The following is a 21,275-nucleotide window of genomic DNA, read 5'->3' as shown; positions in this document are numbered from 1 at the left end:
ACAAACCGCATCGTTATGGTTGATGAATGCTTGTTGGTTTCAATATACAATGCAGATATAGATTATACTGACATTAACACGTGGACAGACCTCAAGTTGAATCGGTTGTTCAGTTTGAAACGAATCACACAAAAGCTTCTCACTTAGCTTTATAGGCACAAGGAAAATCGTACGAGGTAGACTAAGTTAGGAGAAAAAAATGTTGTTCGAGACGTTGTCGACTAACGCAGGCGAGTCGGACGTCTTGACGAGACCTCCAAGAGAATGATCCTAATTGCGATGGTCATTTTAAGTGCATTTCGAAAGAATGTCGCATGTATAATAGCATCTATCCTCAAGGCTTGTATGAGTACGAGACTCTACTGGATGGTTATTCAGTAGGACGTGAGCGTGTTTGATTGACAGCTTATAAATATAATTAGAGACGTAACTGAATAATAAGGGGTGGGGTGGTAATGAGAGAATGCGTTTGATAATAGTACCGATGACGTACTGCAGTGTTCGGTTATAACAACGAGAAAATGGTAGAAGACAAACAGAAACAAATAAACACGGAAAAACAACATTCTTACAAGGTAACACAAAATTGATGAATATGCAGACAAATAAAAACAATACCCGTGCGATGGGCATGTATGATTATGCAGATACGTATACATATATTTATCTATGTGGTAAATATTCATGTATGTATGTAACGGACACGCAACATAATAGACGCGCCGACACACGAACGCAAACACAGCAAACACACACACACACACACACGCATACACAACTGTAATATCATAAAAGTATATTATAATGAAATGATGAAAATATATATATAAATATTATATGAATAAACAAATTATAAATATGAAAAAGTATATAAACAGAATACAGGATAACAATTAGTACGTAACTGTATAAGATATTATTATTATTATGATGTACGGTTGGTTTATAATGTAAAATATATTATAGAAAATGTATTACAGAGCAAAATTTTATTTTTATACCCAAATCCATCATGTTTCATCGTGACAAGTTTTCAGGCAGAGAAGCGTTGCTGACGTCTCTTGCACTGCTGATTTCTACTTCAATGGTCGGGGTGTGAATTCGTCATGACGTTGAAAAAGGGTATGTGCTCAACTACTGGGAAATCACAGTCAATCGCAATGTCCTCGAAATTATATTTATGAACTTTTATCATCTGTCGCAATAGAACTCGCCGTATGGAAGTGCAACTGCTTCATTTTCATATGATCACTGATCGCTTATACCAAGATGGGTCGACACAGATTTACGATATGAAGTGATGCTGTGTTAGCTTTACTCTAGCTGTCGGTCAACATCTGTCGATTCCGATTCACGAAAACGAAAACTTCCGCTTACAATTATTACTACGATAAATAGTGTCGATATCAGGGTACCAGAGTGTGTAAAAGGTGTGACCCCAAATTCGATGAGTCATGTATGTATACGTTATTCGTACAGAAAAACACAATCAAAATCGACCTCACACTCAAATCTGAATCCGAAGGGGTTGACATTCGGTTATGTTTTTTTGCGATTTTTGACCGGAAACTTTTGGTCTCAGATTCGATTTGTATAACCACTTCCTGACGGATTGAACCCCCTGAAACTCAGGAAACGCAGCGGAAAGAGCCTGAAACCAACAGCAGAGGAAATACGATGAGAAAAGCAGGAGCTGAAAAATGTCGAAAACTCAGGTTCTCGTTTTCTGGCCGTAACTTTTCATACGATGATCGCAGCCTATTGGGACTGCGCCCAATCGATTTCTCTCGCAAAATTACGTCGGAATAGTGCCAGAAAGAATTTATTCCAGCACTTTTCAAAATCGCGAAAATTTTCGCCAAAAATGCAAAGGGGTTAGCCTTACTTTTTTTTTGGGCAAAAAACTTTTGGTCTCAGATTCGATTTAAGGGACCCTCTTCTGACTAATTGGACACCCAGGAACTCAGAAAACGCAGCGAAAAGGGCGTGGGATCAACAGGAGAGAAGTTACGAAGGAAAAACCAGCTGCTGAAAAAAGTCGAAAACTCAGGTTCTCGTTTTCTGGCCGTAACTTTTTATACAATGATCGCAGCGTATTGGGACTGCGCCCAATCGATTTCTCTCGCAAAATTACGTCGGAATAGTGCGAGAAAGAATTTATTCCAGCACTTTTCAAAATCGCGAAAATTTTCGCCAAAAATGCAAAAGGGTTAGCCTTACTTTTTTTTTGGGCAAAATACTTTTGGTCTCAGATTCGATTTAAATGACCCGCACCTGACTAATTGGACACCCAGGAACTCAGAAAACGCAGCAAAAAGGGCGTGGGATCAACAGGAAAGAAGTTACGAAGGAAAAACCAGCTGCTGAAACATGTCCAAAACACAGGTTCTCGTTTTTCGGCTGTAACTTCTCATTTGACGGTCGCAGCGTATTAGGACCGCGCCCAATCGATTTCTCTCGCAAAATTACGTCGGAATAGTGCCAGAAAGAATTTATTCCAGCACTTTTCAAAATCGCGAAAATTTTCGCCAAAAATGCAAAGGGGTTAGCCTTACTTTTTTTTTGGGCAAAAAACTTTTGGTCTCAGATTCGATTTAAGGGACCCTCTTCTGACTAATTGGACACCCAGGAACTCAGAAAACGCAGCGAAAAGGGCGTGGGATCAACAGGAGAGAAGTTACGAAGGAAAAACCAGCTGCTGAAAAAAGTCGAAAACTCAGGTTCTCGTTTTCTGGCCGTAACTTTTTATACAATGATCGCAGCGTATTGGGACTGCGCCCAATCGATTTCTCTCGCAAAATTACGTCGGAATAGTGCTCAAAAAAATTCATTTCATCACTTTTCAAAATCGCGAAAATATTCGCCAAAAATGCAAAGGGGTTAGCCTTACTTTTTTTTTGGGCAAAAAACTTTTGGTCTCACATTCGATTTAAGGGACCGTCTTCTGACTAATTGGACACCCCGGAACTCAGAAAACGCAGCGAAAAGGGCGTGGGATCAACAGGAGAGAAGTTACGAAGGAAAAACCAGCTGCCGAAAAATGTCGAAAACTCAGGTTCTCGTTTTCTGGCCGTAACTTTTTATACAATGATCACAGCGTATTGGGACTGCGCCCAATCGATTTCTCTCGCAAAATTACGTCGGAATAGTGCCAGAAAGAATTTATTCCAGCACTTTTCAAAATCGCGAAAATTTTCGCCAAAAATGCAAAGGGGTTAGCCTTACTTTTTTTTTGGGCAAAAAACTTTTGGTCTCAGATTCGATTTAAATGACCCTCGTCTGACTATTTGGACACCCAGGAACTCAGAAAACGCAGCAAAAAGGGCGTGGGATCAACAGGAGAGAAGTTACGAAGGAAAAACCAGCTGCCGAAAAATGTGGAAAACTCAGGTTCTCGTTTTCTGGCCGTAACTTTTTATACAATGATCGCAGCGTATTGGGACTGCGCCCAATCGATTTCTCTCGCAAAATTACGTCGGAATAGTGCCAGAAAGAATTTATTCCAGCACTTTTCAAAATCGCGAAAATTTTCGCCAAATATGCAAAGGGGTTAGCCTTACTTTTTTTTTGGGCAAAAAACTTTCGGTCCCAGATTCGAATTAAACGACACTTTTCCGACTAATTGGACCCCCCGAAACTCAGAAAACGCAGCGAAACGAGTCTGGGATGAACAGGAGAGAAGTTACGAAGGAAAAAGCACCTGCTGAAAAATGTCGAAAACACAGGTTCTCGTTTTTCGGCTGTAACTTTTCATTCGTTGCTCGCAGCGTATTGGGACTGCGCTTAATCGTTTTCTCTGGCAAAATTACGTCGAAATACTGCCCGAAAGAATTTATTCCAGCACTTTTCAAAATCGCGAAAATTTTCGCCAAAAATGCAAAGGGGTTAGCCTTACTTTTTTTTTGGGCAAAAAACTTTTGGTCTCAGATTCGATTCAAATGACCTTCACCTGACTAATTGGACACCCAGGAACTCAGAAAACGCAGCGAAAAGGGCGTGGGATCAACAGGAGAGAAGTTACGAAGGAAAAACCAGCTGCTGAAAAAAGTCGAAAACTCAGGTTCTCGTTTTCTGGCCGTAACTTTTTATACAATGATCGCAGCGTATTGGGACTGCGCCCAATCGATTTCTCTCGCAAAATTACGTCGGAATAGTGCCAGAAAGAATTTATTCCAGCACTTTTCAAAATCGCGAAAATTTTCGCCAAAAATGCAAAGGGGTTAGCCTTACTTTTTTTTTGGGCAAAAAACTTTTGGTCTCAGATTCGATTTGAATGACCCTCGTCTGACTATTCGTACACCCAGGAACTCAGAAAACGCAGCAAAAAGGGCGTGGGATCAACAGGAGAGAAGTTACGAAGGAAAAAGCACCTGCTGAAATATGTCCAAAACACAGGTTCTCGTTTTTCGGCTGTAACTTCTCATTCGACGATCGCAGCGTATTGGGACTGCGCCCAATCGATTTCTCTCGCAAAATTACGTCGGAATAGTGCCAGAAAGAATTTATTCCAGCACTTTTCAAAATCTCGAAAATTTTCGCCAAAAATGCAAAGGGGTTAGCCTTACTTTTTTTTTGGGCAAAAAACTTTTGGTCTCAGATTCGATTTGAATGACCTTTACCTGACTAATTGGACACCCAGGAACTCAGAAAACGCATCGAAAAGGGCGTGGGATCAACAGGAGAGAAGTTCCAAAGGAAAAAGCACCTGCTGAAACATGTCCAAAACACAGGTTCTCGTTTTACGGCTGTAACTTCTCATTCGACGATCGCAGCGTATTGGGACTGCGCCCAATCGATTTCTCCCGCAAAATTACGTCGGAATAGTGCCAGAAAGAATTTATTCCAGCACTTTTCAAAATCGCGAAACTTTTCGCCAAAAATGCAAAGGGGTTAGCCTTACTTTTTTTTTAGGCAAAAAACTTTTGGTCTCAGATTCGATTTGAATGACCCTCGTCTGATTATTTGGACACCCAGGAACTCAGAAAACGCATCGAAAAGGGCGTGGGATCAACAGGAGAGAAGTTCCGAAGGAAAAAGCACCTGCTGAAAAATGTCGAAAACACAGGTTCTCGTTTTTCGGCTGTAACTTTTCATTCGTTGCTCGCAGCGTATTGGGACTGCGCTTAATCGTTTTCTCTGGCAAAATTACGTCGAAATACTGCCCGAAAGAATTTATTCCAGCACTTTTCAAAATCGCGAAAATTTTCGCCAAAAATGCAAAGGGGTTAGCCTTACTTTTTTTTTGGGCAAAAAACTTTTGGTCTCAGATTCGATTCAAATGACTTTCACCTGACTAATTGGACACCCAGGAACTCAGAAAACGCAGCGAAAAGGGCGTGGGATCAACAGGAGAGAAGTTACGAAGGAAAAACCAGCTGCCGAAAAATGTCGAAAACTCAGGTTCTCGTTTTCTGGCCGTAACTTTTTATACAATGATCGCAGCGTATTGGGACTGCGCCCAATCGATTTCTCTCGCAAAATTACGTCGGGATAGTGCGAGAAAGAATTTATTCCAGCACTTTTCAAAATCGCGAAAATTTTCGCCAAAAATGCAAAGGGGTTAGCCTTACTTTTTTTCGGGCAAAAAACTTTTGGTCTCAGATTCGATTTAAATGACCCGCACCTGACTAATTGGACACCCAGGAACTCAGAAGACGCAGCGAAAAGGGCGTGGGATCAACAGGAGAGAAGTTACGAAGGAAAAACCAGCTGCTGAAAAAGTCGAAAACTCAGGTTCTCGTTTTCTGGCCGTAACTTTTTATACAATGATCGCAGCGTATTGGGACTGCGCCCAATCGATTTCTCTCGCAAAATTACGTCGGAATAGTGCCAGAAAGAATTTATTCCAGCACTTTTCAAAATCGCGAAAATTTTCGCCAAAAATGCAAAGGGGTTAGCCTTACTTTTTTTTTGGGCAAAAAACTTTTGGTCTCAGATTCGATTCAAATGACTTTCACCTGACTAATTGGACACCCAGGAACTCAGAAAACGCAGCGAAAAGGGCGTGGGATCAACAGGAGAGAAGTTACGAAGGAAAAACCAGCTGCCGAAAAATGTCGAAAACTCAGGTTCTCGTTTTCAGGCCGTAACTTTTTATACAATGATCGCAGCGTATTGGGACTGCGCCCAATCGATTTCTCTCGCAAAATTACGCCGGGATAGTGCCAGAAAGAATTTATTCCAGCACTTTTCAAAATCGCGAAAATTTTCGCCAAAAATGCAAAGGGGTTAGCCTTACTTTTTTTTTGTGCAAAAAACTTTTGGTCTCAGATTCGATTTAAGGGACCCTCTTCTGACTAATTAGACACCCAGGAACTCAGAAAACGCAGCGAAAAGGGCGTGGGATCAACAGGAGAGAAGTTACGAAGGAAAAACCAGCTGCTGAAAAAAGTCGAAAACTCAGGTTCTCGTTTTCTGGCCGTAACTTTTTATACAATGATCGCAGCGTATTGGGACTGCGCCCAATCGATTTCTCTCGCAAAATTACGTCGGAATAGTGCCAGAAAGAATTTATTCCAGCACTTTTCAAAATCGCGAAAATTTTCGCCAAAAATGCAAAGGGGTTAGCCTTACTTTTTTTTTGGGCAAAAAACTTTTGGTCTCAGATTCGATTTGAATGACCCTCGTCTGACTATTCGTACACCCAGGAACTCAGAAAACGCAGCAAAAAGGGCGTGGGATCAACAGGAGAGAAGTTACGAAGGAAAAACCAGCTGCCGAAAAATGTCGAAAACTCAGGTTCTCGTTTTCAGGCCGTAACTTTTTATACAATGATCGCAGCGTATTGGGACTGCGCCCAATCGATTTCTCTCGCAAAATTACGCCGGGATAGTGCCAGAAAGAATTTATTCCAGCACTTTTCAAAATCGCGAAAATTTTCGCCAAAAATGCAAAGGGGTTAGCCTTACTTTTTTTTTGGGCAAAAAACTTTTGGTCTCAGATTCGATTTAAGGGACCCTCTTCTGACTAATTAGACACCCAGGAACTCAGAAAACGCAGCGAAAAGGGCGTGGGATCAACAGGAGAGAAGTTACGAAGGAAAAACCAGCTGCTGAAAAAAGTCGAAAACTCAGGTTCTCGTTTTCTGGCCGTAACTTTTTATACAATGATCGCAGCGTATTGGGACTGCGCCCAATCGATTTCTCTCGCAAAATTACGTCGGAATAGTGCCAGAAAGAATTTATTCCAGCACTTTTCAAAATCGCGAAAATTTTCGCCAAAAATGCAAAGGGGTTAGCCTTACTTTTTTTTTGGGCAAAAAACTTTTGGTCTCAGATTCGATTTGAATGACCCTCGTCTGACTATTCGTACACCCAGGAACTCAGAAAACGCAGCAAAAAGGGCGTGGGATCAACAGGAGAGAAGTTACGAAGGAAAAAGCACCTGCTGAAATATGTCCAAAACACAGGTTCTCGTTTTTCGGCTGTAACTTCTCATTCGACGATCGCAGCGTATTGGGACTGCGCCCAATCGATTTCTCTCGCAAAATTACGTCGGAATAGTGCCAGAAAGAATTTATTCCAGCACTTTTCAAAATCGCGAAAATTTTCGCTAAAAATGCAAAGGGGTTAGCCTCACTTTTTTTTTGGGCAAAAAACTTTCGGTCTCAGATTCGATGTAAAGGACCCCCTTCTGACTAATTGGACACCCAGGAACTCAGAAAATGCAGCAAAAAGGGCGTGGGATCAACAGGAGAGAAGTTACGAAGGAAGAACCAGCTGCTGAAAAATGTCGAAAACTCAGGTTCTCGTTTTCTGGCCGTAACTTTTTATACGATGATCGCAGCGTATTGGGACTGCGCCCAATCGATTTCTCTCGCAAAATTACGTCGGAATAGTGCTCAAAAAAATTCATTCCATCACTTTTCAAAATCGCGAAAATTTTCGCCAATAATGCAAAGGGGTTTAATGGTTTCAAAGGTTTAATGGTTTATTTTTCATCTTTTCCATAACAATATTGGAAAACATCCTTGCAAAATTAAAAATAAACAGAGCCTTAATTCCAAAACCTTAGCCTAGTTCTATATTACTATTCAAGATCTATGGATAAAAAATTAGAACGGGGAATAGAACAGAGAAAGACGGCGAAGACAATGTCAGAAAAAAAAGCGAAAAAGAAAAGAAAAGACAAGAAAGCAGAATAAAGCTAAGAAAGCAGCATTATAGAAAAGTGGGAAACAGGAGGTGGAGAAGAGCCTCACTTTAGCCTTACTTCAAAATCTCCAAAATATCCGCCAAAAATGAAACGGGGTTACTTATTTGTCAGGAATCTTTTCAGGAATTCAGATTCCATAAGTTAGAATAAATGTCACGACGATCATAAATGCTCTGTTATTTAATTATTAATATAACATCAATACACATAATAGCGTAGCCCTTGTAAAAATAAATTTCCAACAATGTAGACCTTATCAATATGTAATCAATAACGCGTATAGTATACTTCATACAATTAGAGGTGTAATTTGGAGAAAATCTGTTTTCCGTTTGTAGCTCATCGAGGACACATAGCGTGCCTGCCTCCATCGACTGGTAATGAAACGCCAGTGATAAAGCTAGCATCGCTGCTAGCGAGAAATGCTATCGCGCTGGCGACTTCAATCACATCTCCAGGTCTACCGAGAGCATGAGTCGTCTTGCTGCGTTCAAAAAATGCTTTCAGTTGCTCTTCTCCCATCCCACTGCTCTTATGTAGATTTGTGACCACCACTCCAGGGTTAACGCTGTTTACGCGAACCTGAAATAATAAAAAGGAAGTAAATAATGCATGGAGAAAAGTCGAAGCCGTCCTTTGTCACTATTACCTATCACCACATTGAACTATGATCATTATAATATATTCAGTTATATTGAAAAGTACCTGTTTATCCGCAAGTTCCAAGGCAACACATCTGGTAAATTGATCGATCGCAGATTTGCTCATACAATATGATAAGACTCCAGCGAACGCTCGGACACCGTTGACACTTGAAACGTTGACAATGTTGCCCTTCGTCTCGATCAAATGTGGTACGGCAAGCATCGTCAGATGATATATCGAGCGAACATTGACGTTGAATAATCTGAAAAAAGTACGTCATAAGACATAGAATTTTTCAATCAGAAAACCAATAGCCACCTATCGAATTGCTCGAGGCTGGTATTTTCAATTGAACCAGATTCCAAGATTCCAGCATTGTTGATGAGGACATCTAGTTTTCCGTAGTGTTTAATCGTCCAATCGAGAATTTTTTTCGTATCAGCCTCATTGGTCAGCTCGCCGGTGATAAGAAAGGGTTTAGGCTCAGCGCACTTGTCCGCAACCTTTTTCAAGTTCTCCAAATTTCTTCCGGTAATCGATAAGGACGCTCCGAGCCGAGAAAGGTGGATTGCTGTGGCTGCGCCAATTCCAGAACTGGCACCTGTGATCAAGACGACTTTTCCAGCGAATGACATTTCTAAAATAAGAAAGAAGAATAGGATTCTGTAACATGAAAATAAGATAAACAGTTCTCATAAATAAGCAATATATTCGTCTTTATCTTGACTCGAATGGCAACGTAACAGATGTGCAATATATACAAGACAAAAGACAGTAGCAGATTTTCTAATATTAAATGAGGACCGTACCAGAACGTTTACAAACCTATGGTCAGTGTCCTTTGGAGTTGAATAACCGGTATTGCAAGTGGTTTCCAGTTTCACTATGTTTTTGTTGACCCGGCAAGAGCGAACTGCGCAATCGCGAGGCTGCGCAATCGACGGCAATTTTAGAGAAGTACGCATCACGTGACGACTTGCTGTTGCTATCAGGTGTTCGTTTGTTTAGTATTTATTGCAATTCGACTGATTTGTACTTGAGATAGGAGCTTCGTTGTACGAAAACTCATGTCTCAATAATCATATGTTATCTGGAAGTACTAAAAAATACGGCAGGTCGTGAGACCCAAGTAGTCGATTTCATAATATTTATCGACTCAAATTCATTTACAATCATATCCATTTGAATCGACGATATCAAATAATCCGAAGTGTCTTTTGCCATTTTTATCAATCTAATTTTTAATTATCAATGACTCCTATCGTCACACACCGTGAGCTTGCACCACCTAAAGTGAATGTTTTGAGGCTATTTGATTAGAATTAGGTTGAGACGGTAACGTAGGTATCTAGAATATAAAGTCACGTCAACTTGTTGTTAGTTACCCGTCGAGGAAATAATACACCTAAAATCAAGCAGAATTAGTAGTTATCGGAAACAACGAAATGAGGATACAGGTAACTGCTGCAATAGTGGAGTCAATTTTTATTCATTAACAACCGTGACAAATAAAAAGGAATATATACATAGGGCATTATTCTTAAACAAGGGCAGCAGCTGTATGATATTAAACACACATTAGTCCGTATAATTTGATACTTATATGCTTACTATATTTATTATAGTTATCAATATATATTTCACATTCATCGTGTCATCAACGCGTATCAGATGACGTGCTACTCGATATAGGACGGATGTGATTTAAAACCACTTCGGGGTAATATTTTTATACCGCAAAATAATTTACAAACTAAGATCACTGGTGAGAATTGAGAATCATGAGTTAAGTCCAAGCATGAGAATCCCTAACTCAGTCGTTAATTTAAAAAAAATGTAGTATTCAGTACATTTAAACGAAACAGATTGCACGCTGCTCGATATAGGACTTACGGAACTGATTTAACAGCACTCGGGAGAATAATTTTATACTTAAAAAAAACGTACAAACTAATATTACTGGTGAGAATTGAGAACTATGAGTTGAGCTCAAGCGTGAAAATCACTAAAGTCAGTCGCTAATTCTTAAAAAATATAATATTCAGTACATTTGAATAAAAAAATGTCCAACTAAAATCGCTAGTGAGAATTGAGAATTATAAGTCGAGCTTAAAAACGAAGATCACAAAAATCAGTCATTAATTCCTAAAAAGTACAATATTTAGTTATGACTTAAACTTATACTACTAACTTTTAATCGAAACTAATCAATCACTACACTGAATCAGTTGAGAATAACAGTTGAAAATATTCCGAGTAATAATCTGTACATACGGTGCATTATATCTAAATGATAGCAGCTTAGAATAGAAAACTTAGGCCCGACAAGGTAACGAGGCGGCCGTCGACCGCGGTTGAGATCTGGGATCCCGATTATTCCCCGTCGTTGTGGCGTCGATAGGGCTGACCTGTGAAATTCCCGAGGTTTGTTGCTTGATCAACACGTGCCGAAGGGACTGCGCCTCCTCCCTCAAACTCGCAATTTGGACCTTCAGAATTGCGTTTTCATGTTCCAGCATCAAGGCCTTCAGCGCAATCTGCTCGTGGGATTACATTACATCATTCACAGGTCATTGAATATACAGGATCAGCTCGCAATGAATATCCTATGTCGTTAAGCGCCGTTAAATTTTTAAATGTTCTTGAAACTATAAATAATAAAACCCTAAAACTCAAATTGCTTCAAGTGTTTTCATTTCCTTTAAAAGCAAATCCTAAAAATAAGTTCGATTTTAGACCGTCCAAGCTGCACCCCTTAATAGTTAGTTGGTAAACTCACATGATCCTCGCGGATCTTTCGCGCATCCCTAGACTTCTTTGCGGCTTCGTTATTGCGTTTTCTTCTTTCGTAGTACTTCTCGTCCTTCTGCTCGGTGGGAATCGGCTTTTTGCCGCCACGCAGCCGCTTTTGAAGGGCAGCCGTAGCAGATCCATCGGTGTTCATGAAGTGACGTCCGAGAAGGGCATCTGAACAATATACACATATGTAAGAAATAATTTCACTCTGACAATGAGTCCGAATGTTTGGCATTTTGCAAAATACGGACAGAAAGGAATTAAAAAAAAATTACTAAAATAATGCCCCGGGTGAGGATCGAACTCACGACCTTGAGATTATAAGAAATAATTTCACTCTGACAATGAGTCCGAATGTTTGGCATTTTGCAAAATACGGACAGAAAGGAATAAAAAAAATTACTAAAATAATGCCCCGGGTGAGGATCGAACTCACGACCTTAAGATTATGAGACTTACGCGCTGCCTACTGCGCTACCGAGGCGGTAGTTTTACCGTTACCTGTACTATATTAGATCCATAACAGTCCAACAAAGAGAAAAAAGAACAGAACGTATAAAGGCAAGTAGGTGACTAGAAAAAACTGGTTCAATCCTAACTGTATGTGACGTCGGCGTTCGACTGAGCGACATTTCTCGATTGGATAAACGGCGGTACTGCTGTAAGCACAGGTGGCTGTAGGAGACCAGCCGGAAGTGCAAAAGTTGCAGTCAGCGGTGACAAGGGAGTTTCTCCAGTTGTTAATCCTCGAGGCCTCTCGGGTTCTCCAAAACCGTACTCACGGCTCGTAAAATGATCAAATCTGGTGAGATCTGAAAATAGTAGCGCCAGCAAGTATTTAAAAATTTTTTTCTTCAACCTAGAAGTTATCGTCATTATTTTTCAATTAACGTTAAATTCTTGTCAACTTCATGTCGGTTTTTAATTTCTAACGGGATGAAAAATGGATTTAGGAATCTAGCCAGGCAACAAGTAAATTATTTATATCCAAGTTCCCAACAGCCCCTGTGGCCTAATGGATAAGGCATCGGTCTCCTAAACCGGGGATTGTGGGTTCGAGTCCCACCAGGGGTAAAAGATTTCGATATTTTTTTTCCCTCACTTTTTAATGTCACGTGGAGCTCTTGATTCGCCACGATTTACGACGAGCGCGTAATAAGTTTGGTCGGGTTCCTTAATCGCGCGAAACTCTTTCGATGCCGTCGCAATAAGCATTGGCGGCGTGACGTTATACGGTAGACCGGAAGTCGCTCCACGCGAGCTTCGTAACACCGTTCTTTACCGTTTAACTAGTGGGAATTTGTCAGCTGAACCAAGCGCTGTGCTAATAAAAACTTCAGCTTACTTGAATCGGCGCAATAAGCACGATTTAGAACGGGTCGCGCTTATCATTTAGCGTTATAGCCGTGCATCATAGAACGTTCGGATTTTCTGTAGAAAATAAACGACGTCTAGACCACGCAATCGCGTTGGCACGCATGTATCAGATATAGCGTTGAAACACCACGAAATCGGGGCTCCCTGTATTCCGAAGTATAATTTCGGCTAATCGGTTTACGCAAATTACCAGAGAACGAAGACACAAATGAATTCATGCAAGCTGTCTGACGCTTATTTTGTGAAAATGCAAAGTCAAAATTAAATACGATGCTCCTGGAACAGTAAATTTTCGGCGAGCAGACGACGTCCAAATTCTTATTTTACTCGCACAATAGTCTCGGCTTACAATTAGTTTACACGTCCATCGATCAGAACTTGAAACAAGCTTAACTATAAAATATAACCAACTGTAATTATGTCATTTTTAAAAGTGGAATATCCACGCTGTTGCAGTTGCGCGTATGAAACGACGGTAAAACGCGCCAGATTTACAATTCATATCAGCGGCTAAGGCACACCTAATCAAGCATGCGCAAAGCAGAGGGTGTCGAGATTTTTTATTAGAGTAAGGTATGACTCCAAATTTGAGTGTTTGGAAAAAAAAACAAAATAAAAACAAAAATATCGGACGGAACCTTGTAATTCCAGACTTACAGCCCAAACGTTGTCAAGTCAACGCAATTGCTTTTATCGTAGATGCTCGTAATTTGACAATACTTATCGATTTCAGTATACTCTACGGACATCATCCACGTTTATAATACAAGTATGAACCGTAATCGATTGTATAGCGTGTAGCTCTCGGTTGTAAGCTGACGGAGTTGCCTATGTCCACAGAATTACAAGTGCAGAATTGGTTGCGGAGTACAAACCTCATCGTACATGTGAATAGATACAATATGTAAACGGCCGGAATAGAGGAGTGGAATGACAAATAATTGCCTGAATACGGCGAAATATAATCGAAGTATCAACAAAGAGTAGGGCAGAAATTTAATTCGTATTTCTTTATAAATGATTTATGACAAAATATGAATTACGCGCTGACGGTGTCACGTCATAGAATTTACATTCAAGATATAGTGGGACAATAGAGGTCCAAACATAGTTCAGAAATTACAACGGTCGACTGAAAACCGCGGAGATGAGATTTCTCTTTGATGTATTTTGACAAGACCTTTTCATTCAGGCTGGTATAGACTTTTATACGGTCACATGTTCCAAGTCTTTGTCAAGAATTTTATTAATTGTTTGTGTAAGCTAGGGTGAAGTAGAATATCTACAGGATTACCCTCGTTTTTCATGCCCGAATTTGCTCGATCAATTAGCTCTCACTGTAAGGTATAATTCAATAATACGTTGAGCAGCCGTCGTAGCGTAAGCCAAAGACAACAAAGTGACTTCGTAAATGATTAACGCGTGCTTCTCTATTATTTGAATATTCTCTCGCTTCATTTACAAGGTCGAAAATTTGACAAAAAATGAACCTCTGCCGTGACAATGTCCTATTTGACATTGCCGTGACCAGGATTCGAACCTGGGTTACTACGGCCACAACGTAGGGTCCTGCCACTAGACGATCACGGCTACCAGAGGAGATGAAATAGATCGTATCTCCGTCAAAGATTGGCATGAAAGGTGCCCGACTTATCAAATCAACCGTAACTTCCCCCAAACGTTGCCATTGTTGCGCCGATCTGACGGCGCGAGGCTAGAAAAATGGTGGGGCTTTCCGCAGACAACAGACCATGAGATCTTGGGATCAAGCGATGCCTTTCTATACCTGTTTTCAGTGTCCTTGTCATTCGCGATGGTTGAAAGTCATTCGGTCGTTGTCAACGAACGCGACCAGTGGATTTGCTATCGATAAATTCGGTGATTGTCTCCTACCTGCTGGCGGGGCGAGTAGACTGTAGCTTCTGAGCAGATGCAGGGCAGAAAAGGCACTGGAAACGTTGCCATCGTTGCACATTAACCTCGCACTGTGACCGTTCGAACCCATCACTTTTCCGGTTTGTTATTGCCCTCGAAAGATTTTCAAGTAGCGCGTCTGGACGTGATCTCGTTGCTTCAACTAGATGGGAGTAAATCGGCTGTTCATCCGGCTGTTTCTCATCAGAACCTGACGTATATCACTGTTGGAATACAAAGGTGAACTCGTACTACAAGTGAGAAGGGTCATATATGTTATGTTTCTAATATGACCGACCTTGGGTGGGGATGAGCGGGGTTACCAGAAAACGACCTGATGAGAAGTCAGGAAAATGTGATCACGTGGTGGGGACGATATTATGATGGAAGAAGTGCGAGGAAGCAGCAGAAAGGGAAGGATGTCAGGCGGACAATGAAAATGCATGGAATGAAAATAATGTAAAAGCAACGAACCAAATCTATGACGGTATTTCAATTGAACAATCGGAGCTTGTGAGCGAAGAAGAAACAGCTCATGGTGTTGCAAAGAAGCGAGAAACAGACTGGACAACGCAAAGTTAACTGACTATGAACACTGGAGTATATTCTTGGTTGAATTTGAGAAGCTGATAAATAAGTTGAAAAATTTAGGTGTCACGGTAAACTTAAAATGAAAAGTTGGACTACATGCTTCGGACGCTACCAGACTCGTTAAGCTATATTGGTGATTTGATCGATGCTATGAAAAAGACAGATCAAACGTGCGAGATTATTAAAAATAAAATAACAATGTGGGAAATACGAGGGAAAGAAGAAACCAGTCAAAATTGAAGTAAGTCTGGCCCATTTGAAACTGAAAGAATACAAAATGAAACCCGCCTTAGATGTGGCCTAGAGAAAATTCTAGAACAAGCGGATCCGGCGGTGTAATGAGACACATTTTCCACAACACAACAGCAGCAACAGTATCGTAGCAACAATAACAGAGACCGTGGGGGACAAGATTACGTCTTACGTTTAAAATCAGCGAGGCAGCGGGTCTCAACAACGCAACGACGGAGACCGACGACGTGATGCGAGTAACGGAAGTCGTGAGAACAACGCGGGCTGATTTTATGCAGAAGTAGGGGCTACGTCGAAAAGTCAAAACAAAAATGTAGAAGCTGCGAAAATGACCATGTGATGAATAACGATTTATATTTTGCCGATTGCGTAAATCTATAAGCATTTACTAACGTCAAAATTGTAGATGGTAAATTATCGAAAGCTGGAAAAATTTATGATATCCAAAATTGTTGTATTGTTGATGGGAAAAAAATTGAAATTAAAATAGTAAACGTATTTTACGTAAAAGATATGGAACGAAATTTACTCAGCTATATGCCGTGGTTATAGACAAAAATAAAATTGTTTCAGTCAATGATACTTTTAAAATTTGTAATACGTAAGGTAATGAATTCCTTGCGATTGCACGTAAAGAAAATGGATTACATAAAATGAGGAGTTTTGTAGGAAATAAAGTATCATGTAACCATGAGAAACGATGAGAAGATGAGACTGGAAGGGAAGTATCATAGAATTTTAGGATATGTTGACTTCAATTATTCAAAAGCTATGTTCAAGAATAAATTAGTCGATGGAATAACAAATGAATTGGAGTTTGAATTTATGCGATGCGGTACACCTATACAAAATTAGATTCGCAATTTAACTTTTGAAAATAAAAGAACCAGATCCAATGATCTTTTATAAATAGTACACACAGATCTAGATGGTTCTCAAAATACAACGCGTTATAATATGGAGAGAAGTACCGATGAATTATTTAAATCGAAATCGTTTATAAAAATTCCAAGTATATTCATCGTCACTTCATATACGAATACTATAAAAAACGTATATTTGATATCATCGAAGTTGATTCAGAGAATAACATTGCAGACATTCTAACCAAATCGCTTGGGAGAACTCAATTTGAGAATTTCAGAACAATGTTAAAACTATCGTAAGTTTGTAGCATGGATTTAAGGATGTGTGTTGGAATACAAAGGTAAACTCACACTACGAGGTCATGCTATGTTTCGATAGCGAACGGACTAGGATAAGCGGGAACGAGTTGTTCGGTCATTTAATAGATAATATAAATGTTAAACCCACATCCATGTCTACTTCAATTTAACAATCACGATTTGGTTATTGTCCTGCGGAATCACTGTCCACGTTCCTGAACCCCGGATTCCCGATGTTCGTGGATTGACCGCATGTTACCACGTACTAGATGACTTCTTGATTTTATGAAAAGAGCTGGACCATCGAATAGTTTCCTCCAGCGTTCGCTCTTGAGGTCCTGAACCGAATGCTGATTGCAGATTTTGAGGAAACGCTTCCTTACAGTCGAAGAACTCACTACTGTTCGATGAATTTTCCTTCTTCAATCTCGCCTGAGCCAAAGAATCTGAGCACCGAACGTCGGGGGACACTTTGGTTCACTTTACCTTGGTTCACCGGACGGGAACTCTTCGGCTCACGTGTGCCGCCCGGGTAGCCGATGGCGGCCAATCGGGTAGCCTTTATCGGTGCTCCGCCCTTCGGCACAGGCGCACCTCGGTCGATCCCCACGAACCGCCTATGGTTTAAATAAATAAATACCTTCGGGCCAACGGTGACTTTCGAACCCTCCAACGCCTTGCTGACCCCTGGTTGACCCTGGGCCAGGCGCCTCCCATCCAGTGACATAAAATATGTAACGTAACATGCGGGGTGGTTTTGTGTTACGGCTTGGCACTACCATTTGCTACTGTGGGGTAATCACAAATCGAATTATTGGCTTTTACGCGGTCAAGCAATGTTTGACCACCAACTGACCGCCGCTACTTTGCGAGACGCCCTCTTTGGCCCCGCTCTTCGTGACCGATGACCAATTTGTCACGAATTAACTCACGAGGCTTGTCTTGATAATGTTTCATTCCTGTTCGCCGTTCCTGTACAATGATGTATGGACAAATATTCGGCAATCTCTGAATATTACATGTCGGGGGTGAAACTTTTCGCAATCCTCGAAATGACCACGTTTCGAACACGGTATCCAATCGCGACCCTTGTTCAGAAGTTTTGTCTTCGTGGGGAATGTATTCAGCGTTTACGATTCTGAGGTACAGTTTTATATGATTTAAGTGTCGTGTTTTGGCTGCAACAAAACCTGCACATCTCGACGAAACAAGCTTTCATCGTGTAAATTTTCCTAAAATTCTCAAGGTTCGAAATCACGTGCAAAAGCGATTGCATCGTTCTCCGTCTTCTTCTGAATCCGAAGAGCCACGATTTTACAGATTTCTGGACCCTTGATGGTTGAAAATTTTCCCCAAAGTCAGAAAAACTAGCAAGCAAAGTTAAAAAAATTGAAAATAAAACCTTCTTTCCGGATAGGATCTCCCCTCGAGTAAAGAGTGCGATATCGTCCATTTCACCTGGCACACTTGGAACGATTTGAAGGGCCGGATTGAGCACGTGGCGGTACTGCGGTGCTCGCGTCTATTTGGTTATATCATCATCAGAGTCATTACACCCCGATGAGTCCAGGGTATGTCTACAGCAGCTAGGGGGTAAAAGGGACGAGCATGTTTTGCACCTGCGGGAAGGCCCATCATCCTCCACAGTTCTGGGATCGCACAGCTGTTGCTCAGCCTTGCGCGCCCCTGCTTGTATTTCCTTCTCTTTTTTTTCAGACAATCACCTGTACCTTACGCGACGTGGCGCGTTCTGTCACTCAGGTGTATAAATAAACACCGTAAGAATCGCAGGTTCGAATCCAAAAAAATCACTGAAATTCCCGCGCCAAAAATCGATTTCGTTATCCGAAGACGCTCCCTTATACGAAGGTATCCGCAATATTCAACTCCGCGAAGGAATAACGGCATGCATAAACAACGAGAGGAATTAGACGCATCAACACCACTCGTCAACAGAAGTTTTGCAAAGCGTTATAAAAAATTGATGGAACAGTTTATATCCATGCAGGTCGGACAGGAGGTGAGCAATTTACCGCGGTCAGCAGCGTTCAGAAGTTTAATAGCATCCACCTCGCGATCTACGGAAGAACTTTGACGCTGCTGTCCACAATTCATGATGTACGCCGTTACACGGATGTGAGTGTATAAGAGCTGCATCGCTTAAATGTCACGTGCTCGTGATCTCACGGGAGTATAACAATTATTGCCCAGGTATGCGTTCGCCTCCGGAAAGGATGTGCGAGGCTCGCACTCCCTCCCATTCGAACGCTGCCCTAAAGAGAAACAATTATGGAACAGATAATTGCTATTAATAACCCCGGGAACTCGAGGTGCCCCCAATGTCGACAGGTAGTCAGGTACTCTCTGTATATTATAACTACACACGGTCAATCGACGGACGGGTATGTTTAAATGGGGGACTGCGAACGGCCCTGCGAGCGGTGTAATATATAATATGAGCGCATAATCTTGAACTAGGAGAACAAGAGAACCGGTGATATCAGAAGCGGAGTTTGACCGCCGCAGGGCAATAACGTATAATTGTAAAGTATGGAATTGGACGTCTGTGATTAAAGCGGTCGAACGTAGTGAAATTAAAAATATACAGTGATACCAAAGGCTCGGAGGATGGATGAAATTTTAAACAGTTTTTTCACTCAATTTCACGTAAAGCCCCGGGTGGCCGTTGGCGTCGTCGTTATCTATTACCTGAATATTTATAAGAGTACTTGTTTCGTCAAGGGTAGATAATACCACGCTGGGATCGGGAGTAATTTCACTCAACAGCCAGAGCTGAATAGAACATTTTGCCACATTCTTTAATTCCACGATTAATGAGGTGAGTCGATGTACAAAGTTGTAGGCCACTTTATTCCAATTTTCATAAGTCGCAGATTAAGAAACCGAACTCTGATCGGTGCTCCGATGTCCCATAAGTAAGTGTAAAAATCTGAAAAGTACTTAAATCGCAAACATCCCCGATGTGTTCTCGAACCGTTGCTCGTAAAAAATACCTGACCAAATCTTTTCGAGATAGAATAACGTAGAACGTTACCATTTTCACTGTCGTTTCACTTGGCCAGCGTACGTCGATATAAATCTTTCGTACCGCCAAGAAAAATTAGCGTCAGCGTGAGGCCGGCGTTGGTCAATTGGTTCGGTCATCCCGAATTCCGAACGACGTTGTGACATTATGGCGACGGGCCGGCGTGCCATTATCGGACGGCACAGTCGTTACGCACGGGGCTGGATTTACCCCCGGGGTTGGCTACTCGGGGTGGAGTTCGCAGCTCGTGAAGGCAGGCCGTGGGGTTGAGCGGGGTTGTGCGAACCGGTTCACCTGTCGCCGTCAGGTATAACGTGACATCACGTCACGAGACCCATCGCCGCTCGTGCCCTCTGACCGCTTTCCCCCCTTTCCTCGCGACCTCTCTCAGTCACCTAACATTATAACGCTATAACGCTTTAGCTGCTTTCCAGGGGCGGCTGACGGGGGGCTTCGATGTAATCACCTTAATCGCCGTCCCGGAAACTACAGACGCACGCACTGCGAAATACTTACCTGTACTGAATTTAATCACAATTGCGTTCAGTCGCTCCGAATGATGGATATCGCTCTTGGTCGTCTCCACGCGTCGACGTTGCGTATCATTTATCACAGGCTGTACTGTAAGGGTTTTTTCGAAATCTCATCGCAACTTTTAGGTAACGGTTACAATCCAGCGGTGAAATTATCAACAATAGTTTGTACAGTGAGAAAAATTTCCATTTGTTATAGTAACTAGAAAAATTGAGTAAGACAGGTATCGTTATAAAACTGTATGAATATTGTTGGAATTACGAAAAACGAGGTAAGCGTAAACATTTTGCGCTACGTCGATCCTTTTTTGGGTATTGCAACGCAAAATCAGTTTCTGAGGTTTACTTTACCTTTTTAGTTAAACAAGGCTTTAACATCGATTTATTGTTGCACAAGCATCAAATTTTTGCAACGGATACTAGACTTTCCGGTAACAGCTAGAAAACTAATTTTCATTTAGTACCTAGAACTATATTTTTCGGTTGTGGTAAAAAATGAAAATAGTTAAGGACTGAGCGGTAACCGGAGCTAAAAATTTCTCTCGGTGTAATCCGTCAAGGATTTTTCCAGATCGCTGTGAATACCAGAACATCACAGGTATTTCGAAATGATGAATCATTGAACAAAGTCCTACTTAAATCTATTCTGTCATTAATTGGAACCAATTTAAAGTCTTACCGACTCTCCGATTGGCCGAGGAAAATCTAACTTTGGGGAGTCATTTTTAGTAACCATGACGCAGGCTACCAGGTATATTTCGGGGACACCTCAGGTCGACGCGTAGTCGTCATCATTGTCGC

At 41.3% G+C, this 21,275-nt stretch overlaps 2 protein-coding genes and 3 non-coding genes across 7 annotated transcripts; 1 reads left to right on the top strand and 4 right to left on the bottom strand.

Annotated features, from left to right (window-relative positions):
* Positions 1–8,319: 8,319 nt before the first annotated feature.
* LOC107226425 (3-oxoacyl-[acyl-carrier-protein] reductase FabG) lies at positions 8,320–9,760 on the bottom strand. 2 transcript variants are annotated; one of them, XM_015667235.2, is made up of 4 exons: positions 9,625–9,760; positions 9,118–9,436; positions 8,860–9,061; positions 8,320–8,736 (listed from the first exon to the last, which is right to left on the bottom strand). In XM_015667235.2, exons 2-4 carry the CDS (start codon positions 9,432–9,434, stop codon positions 8,494–8,496), a joined length of 762 nt encoding a protein of 253 aa, XP_015522721.1. In that variant the 5' UTR covers positions 9,435–9,436; positions 9,625–9,760; the 3' UTR covers positions 8,320–8,493. The 2 variants fall into 2 exon arrangements, with proteins under 2 accessions (XP_015522721.1, XP_015522722.1); XM_015667236.2 differs by having other exon boundaries at positions 9,609–9,725.
* A 522-nt stretch (positions 9,761–10,282) lies between these two features.
* On the bottom strand, positions 10,283–17,438 carry LOC107226427 (nuclear factor interleukin-3-regulated protein). Of its 2 annotated transcripts, none has more exons than XM_015667237.2 (5): positions 17,044–17,438; positions 14,866–15,110; positions 12,195–12,407; positions 11,579–11,766; positions 10,283–11,336 (listed from the first exon to the last, which is right to left on the bottom strand). In XM_015667237.2, the coding sequence occupies exons 2-5, from the start codon at positions 14,975–14,977 to the stop codon at positions 11,115–11,117; spliced, it is 735 nt and encodes a 244-aa protein (XP_015522723.1). In that variant the 5' UTR covers positions 14,978–15,110; positions 17,044–17,438; the 3' UTR covers positions 10,283–11,114. The 2 variants fall into 2 exon arrangements, with proteins under 2 accessions (XP_015522723.1, XP_046599238.1); XM_046743282.1 differs by lacking the exon at positions 17,044–17,438 and adding an exon at positions 15,902–15,958.
* Trnam-cau lies at positions 12,007–12,079 on the bottom strand. The gene has a single exon. It is a non-coding gene; the product is annotated as a tRNA-Met (tRNA).
* On the top strand, positions 12,597–12,669 carry Trnar-ccu. Its single transcript has one exon. It is a non-coding gene; the product is annotated as a tRNA-Arg (tRNA).
* On the bottom strand, positions 14,492–14,562 carry Trnah-gug. Its single transcript has one exon. It is a non-coding gene; the product is annotated as a tRNA-His (tRNA).
* Positions 17,439–21,275: the final 3,837 nt, after the last annotated feature.

This window comes from Neodiprion lecontei, chromosome 6 (genome assembly GCF_021901455.1).
Source record: "Neodiprion lecontei isolate iyNeoLeco1 chromosome 6, iyNeoLeco1.1, whole genome shotgun sequence".
Lineage (NCBI taxonomy): Eukaryota > Metazoa > Arthropoda > Insecta > Hymenoptera > Diprionidae > Neodiprion > Neodiprion lecontei.
This window is presented reverse-complemented; position numbering and strand designations above follow the sequence as displayed.

Bases quoted from the DNA above. Each gene is read 5' to 3' on its own strand.
- LOC107226427 (XM_015667237.2), bottom strand. From the start codon at position 14,977: ATGGGTTCGAACGGTCACAGTGCGAGGTTAATGTGCAACGATGGCAAC. The intron at 12,408-14,865 runs GTAGGAGACAAT...TACTATTTTCAG, and splicing joins TCTACTCGCCCCGCCAGCAG to ATCTCACCAGATTTGATCAT. The intron at 11,337-11,578 runs GTGAGTTTACCA...TCCCACGAGCAG, and splicing joins GAAAGATCCGCGAGGATCAT to ATTGCGCTGAAGGCCTTGAT.
- LOC107226425 (XM_015667235.2), bottom strand. From the start codon at position 9,434: ATGTCATTCGCTGGAAAAGTCGTCTTGATCACAGGTGCCAGTTCTGGA. The intron at 9,062-9,117 runs GTGGCTATTGGT...TACTTTTTTCAG, and splicing joins AGCCTCGAGCAATTCGATAG to ATTATTCAACGTCAATGTTC. The intron at 8,737-8,859 runs GTACTTTTCAAT...TTATTATTTCAG, and splicing joins TGGAACTTGCGGATAAACAG to GTTCGCGTAAACAGCGTTAA.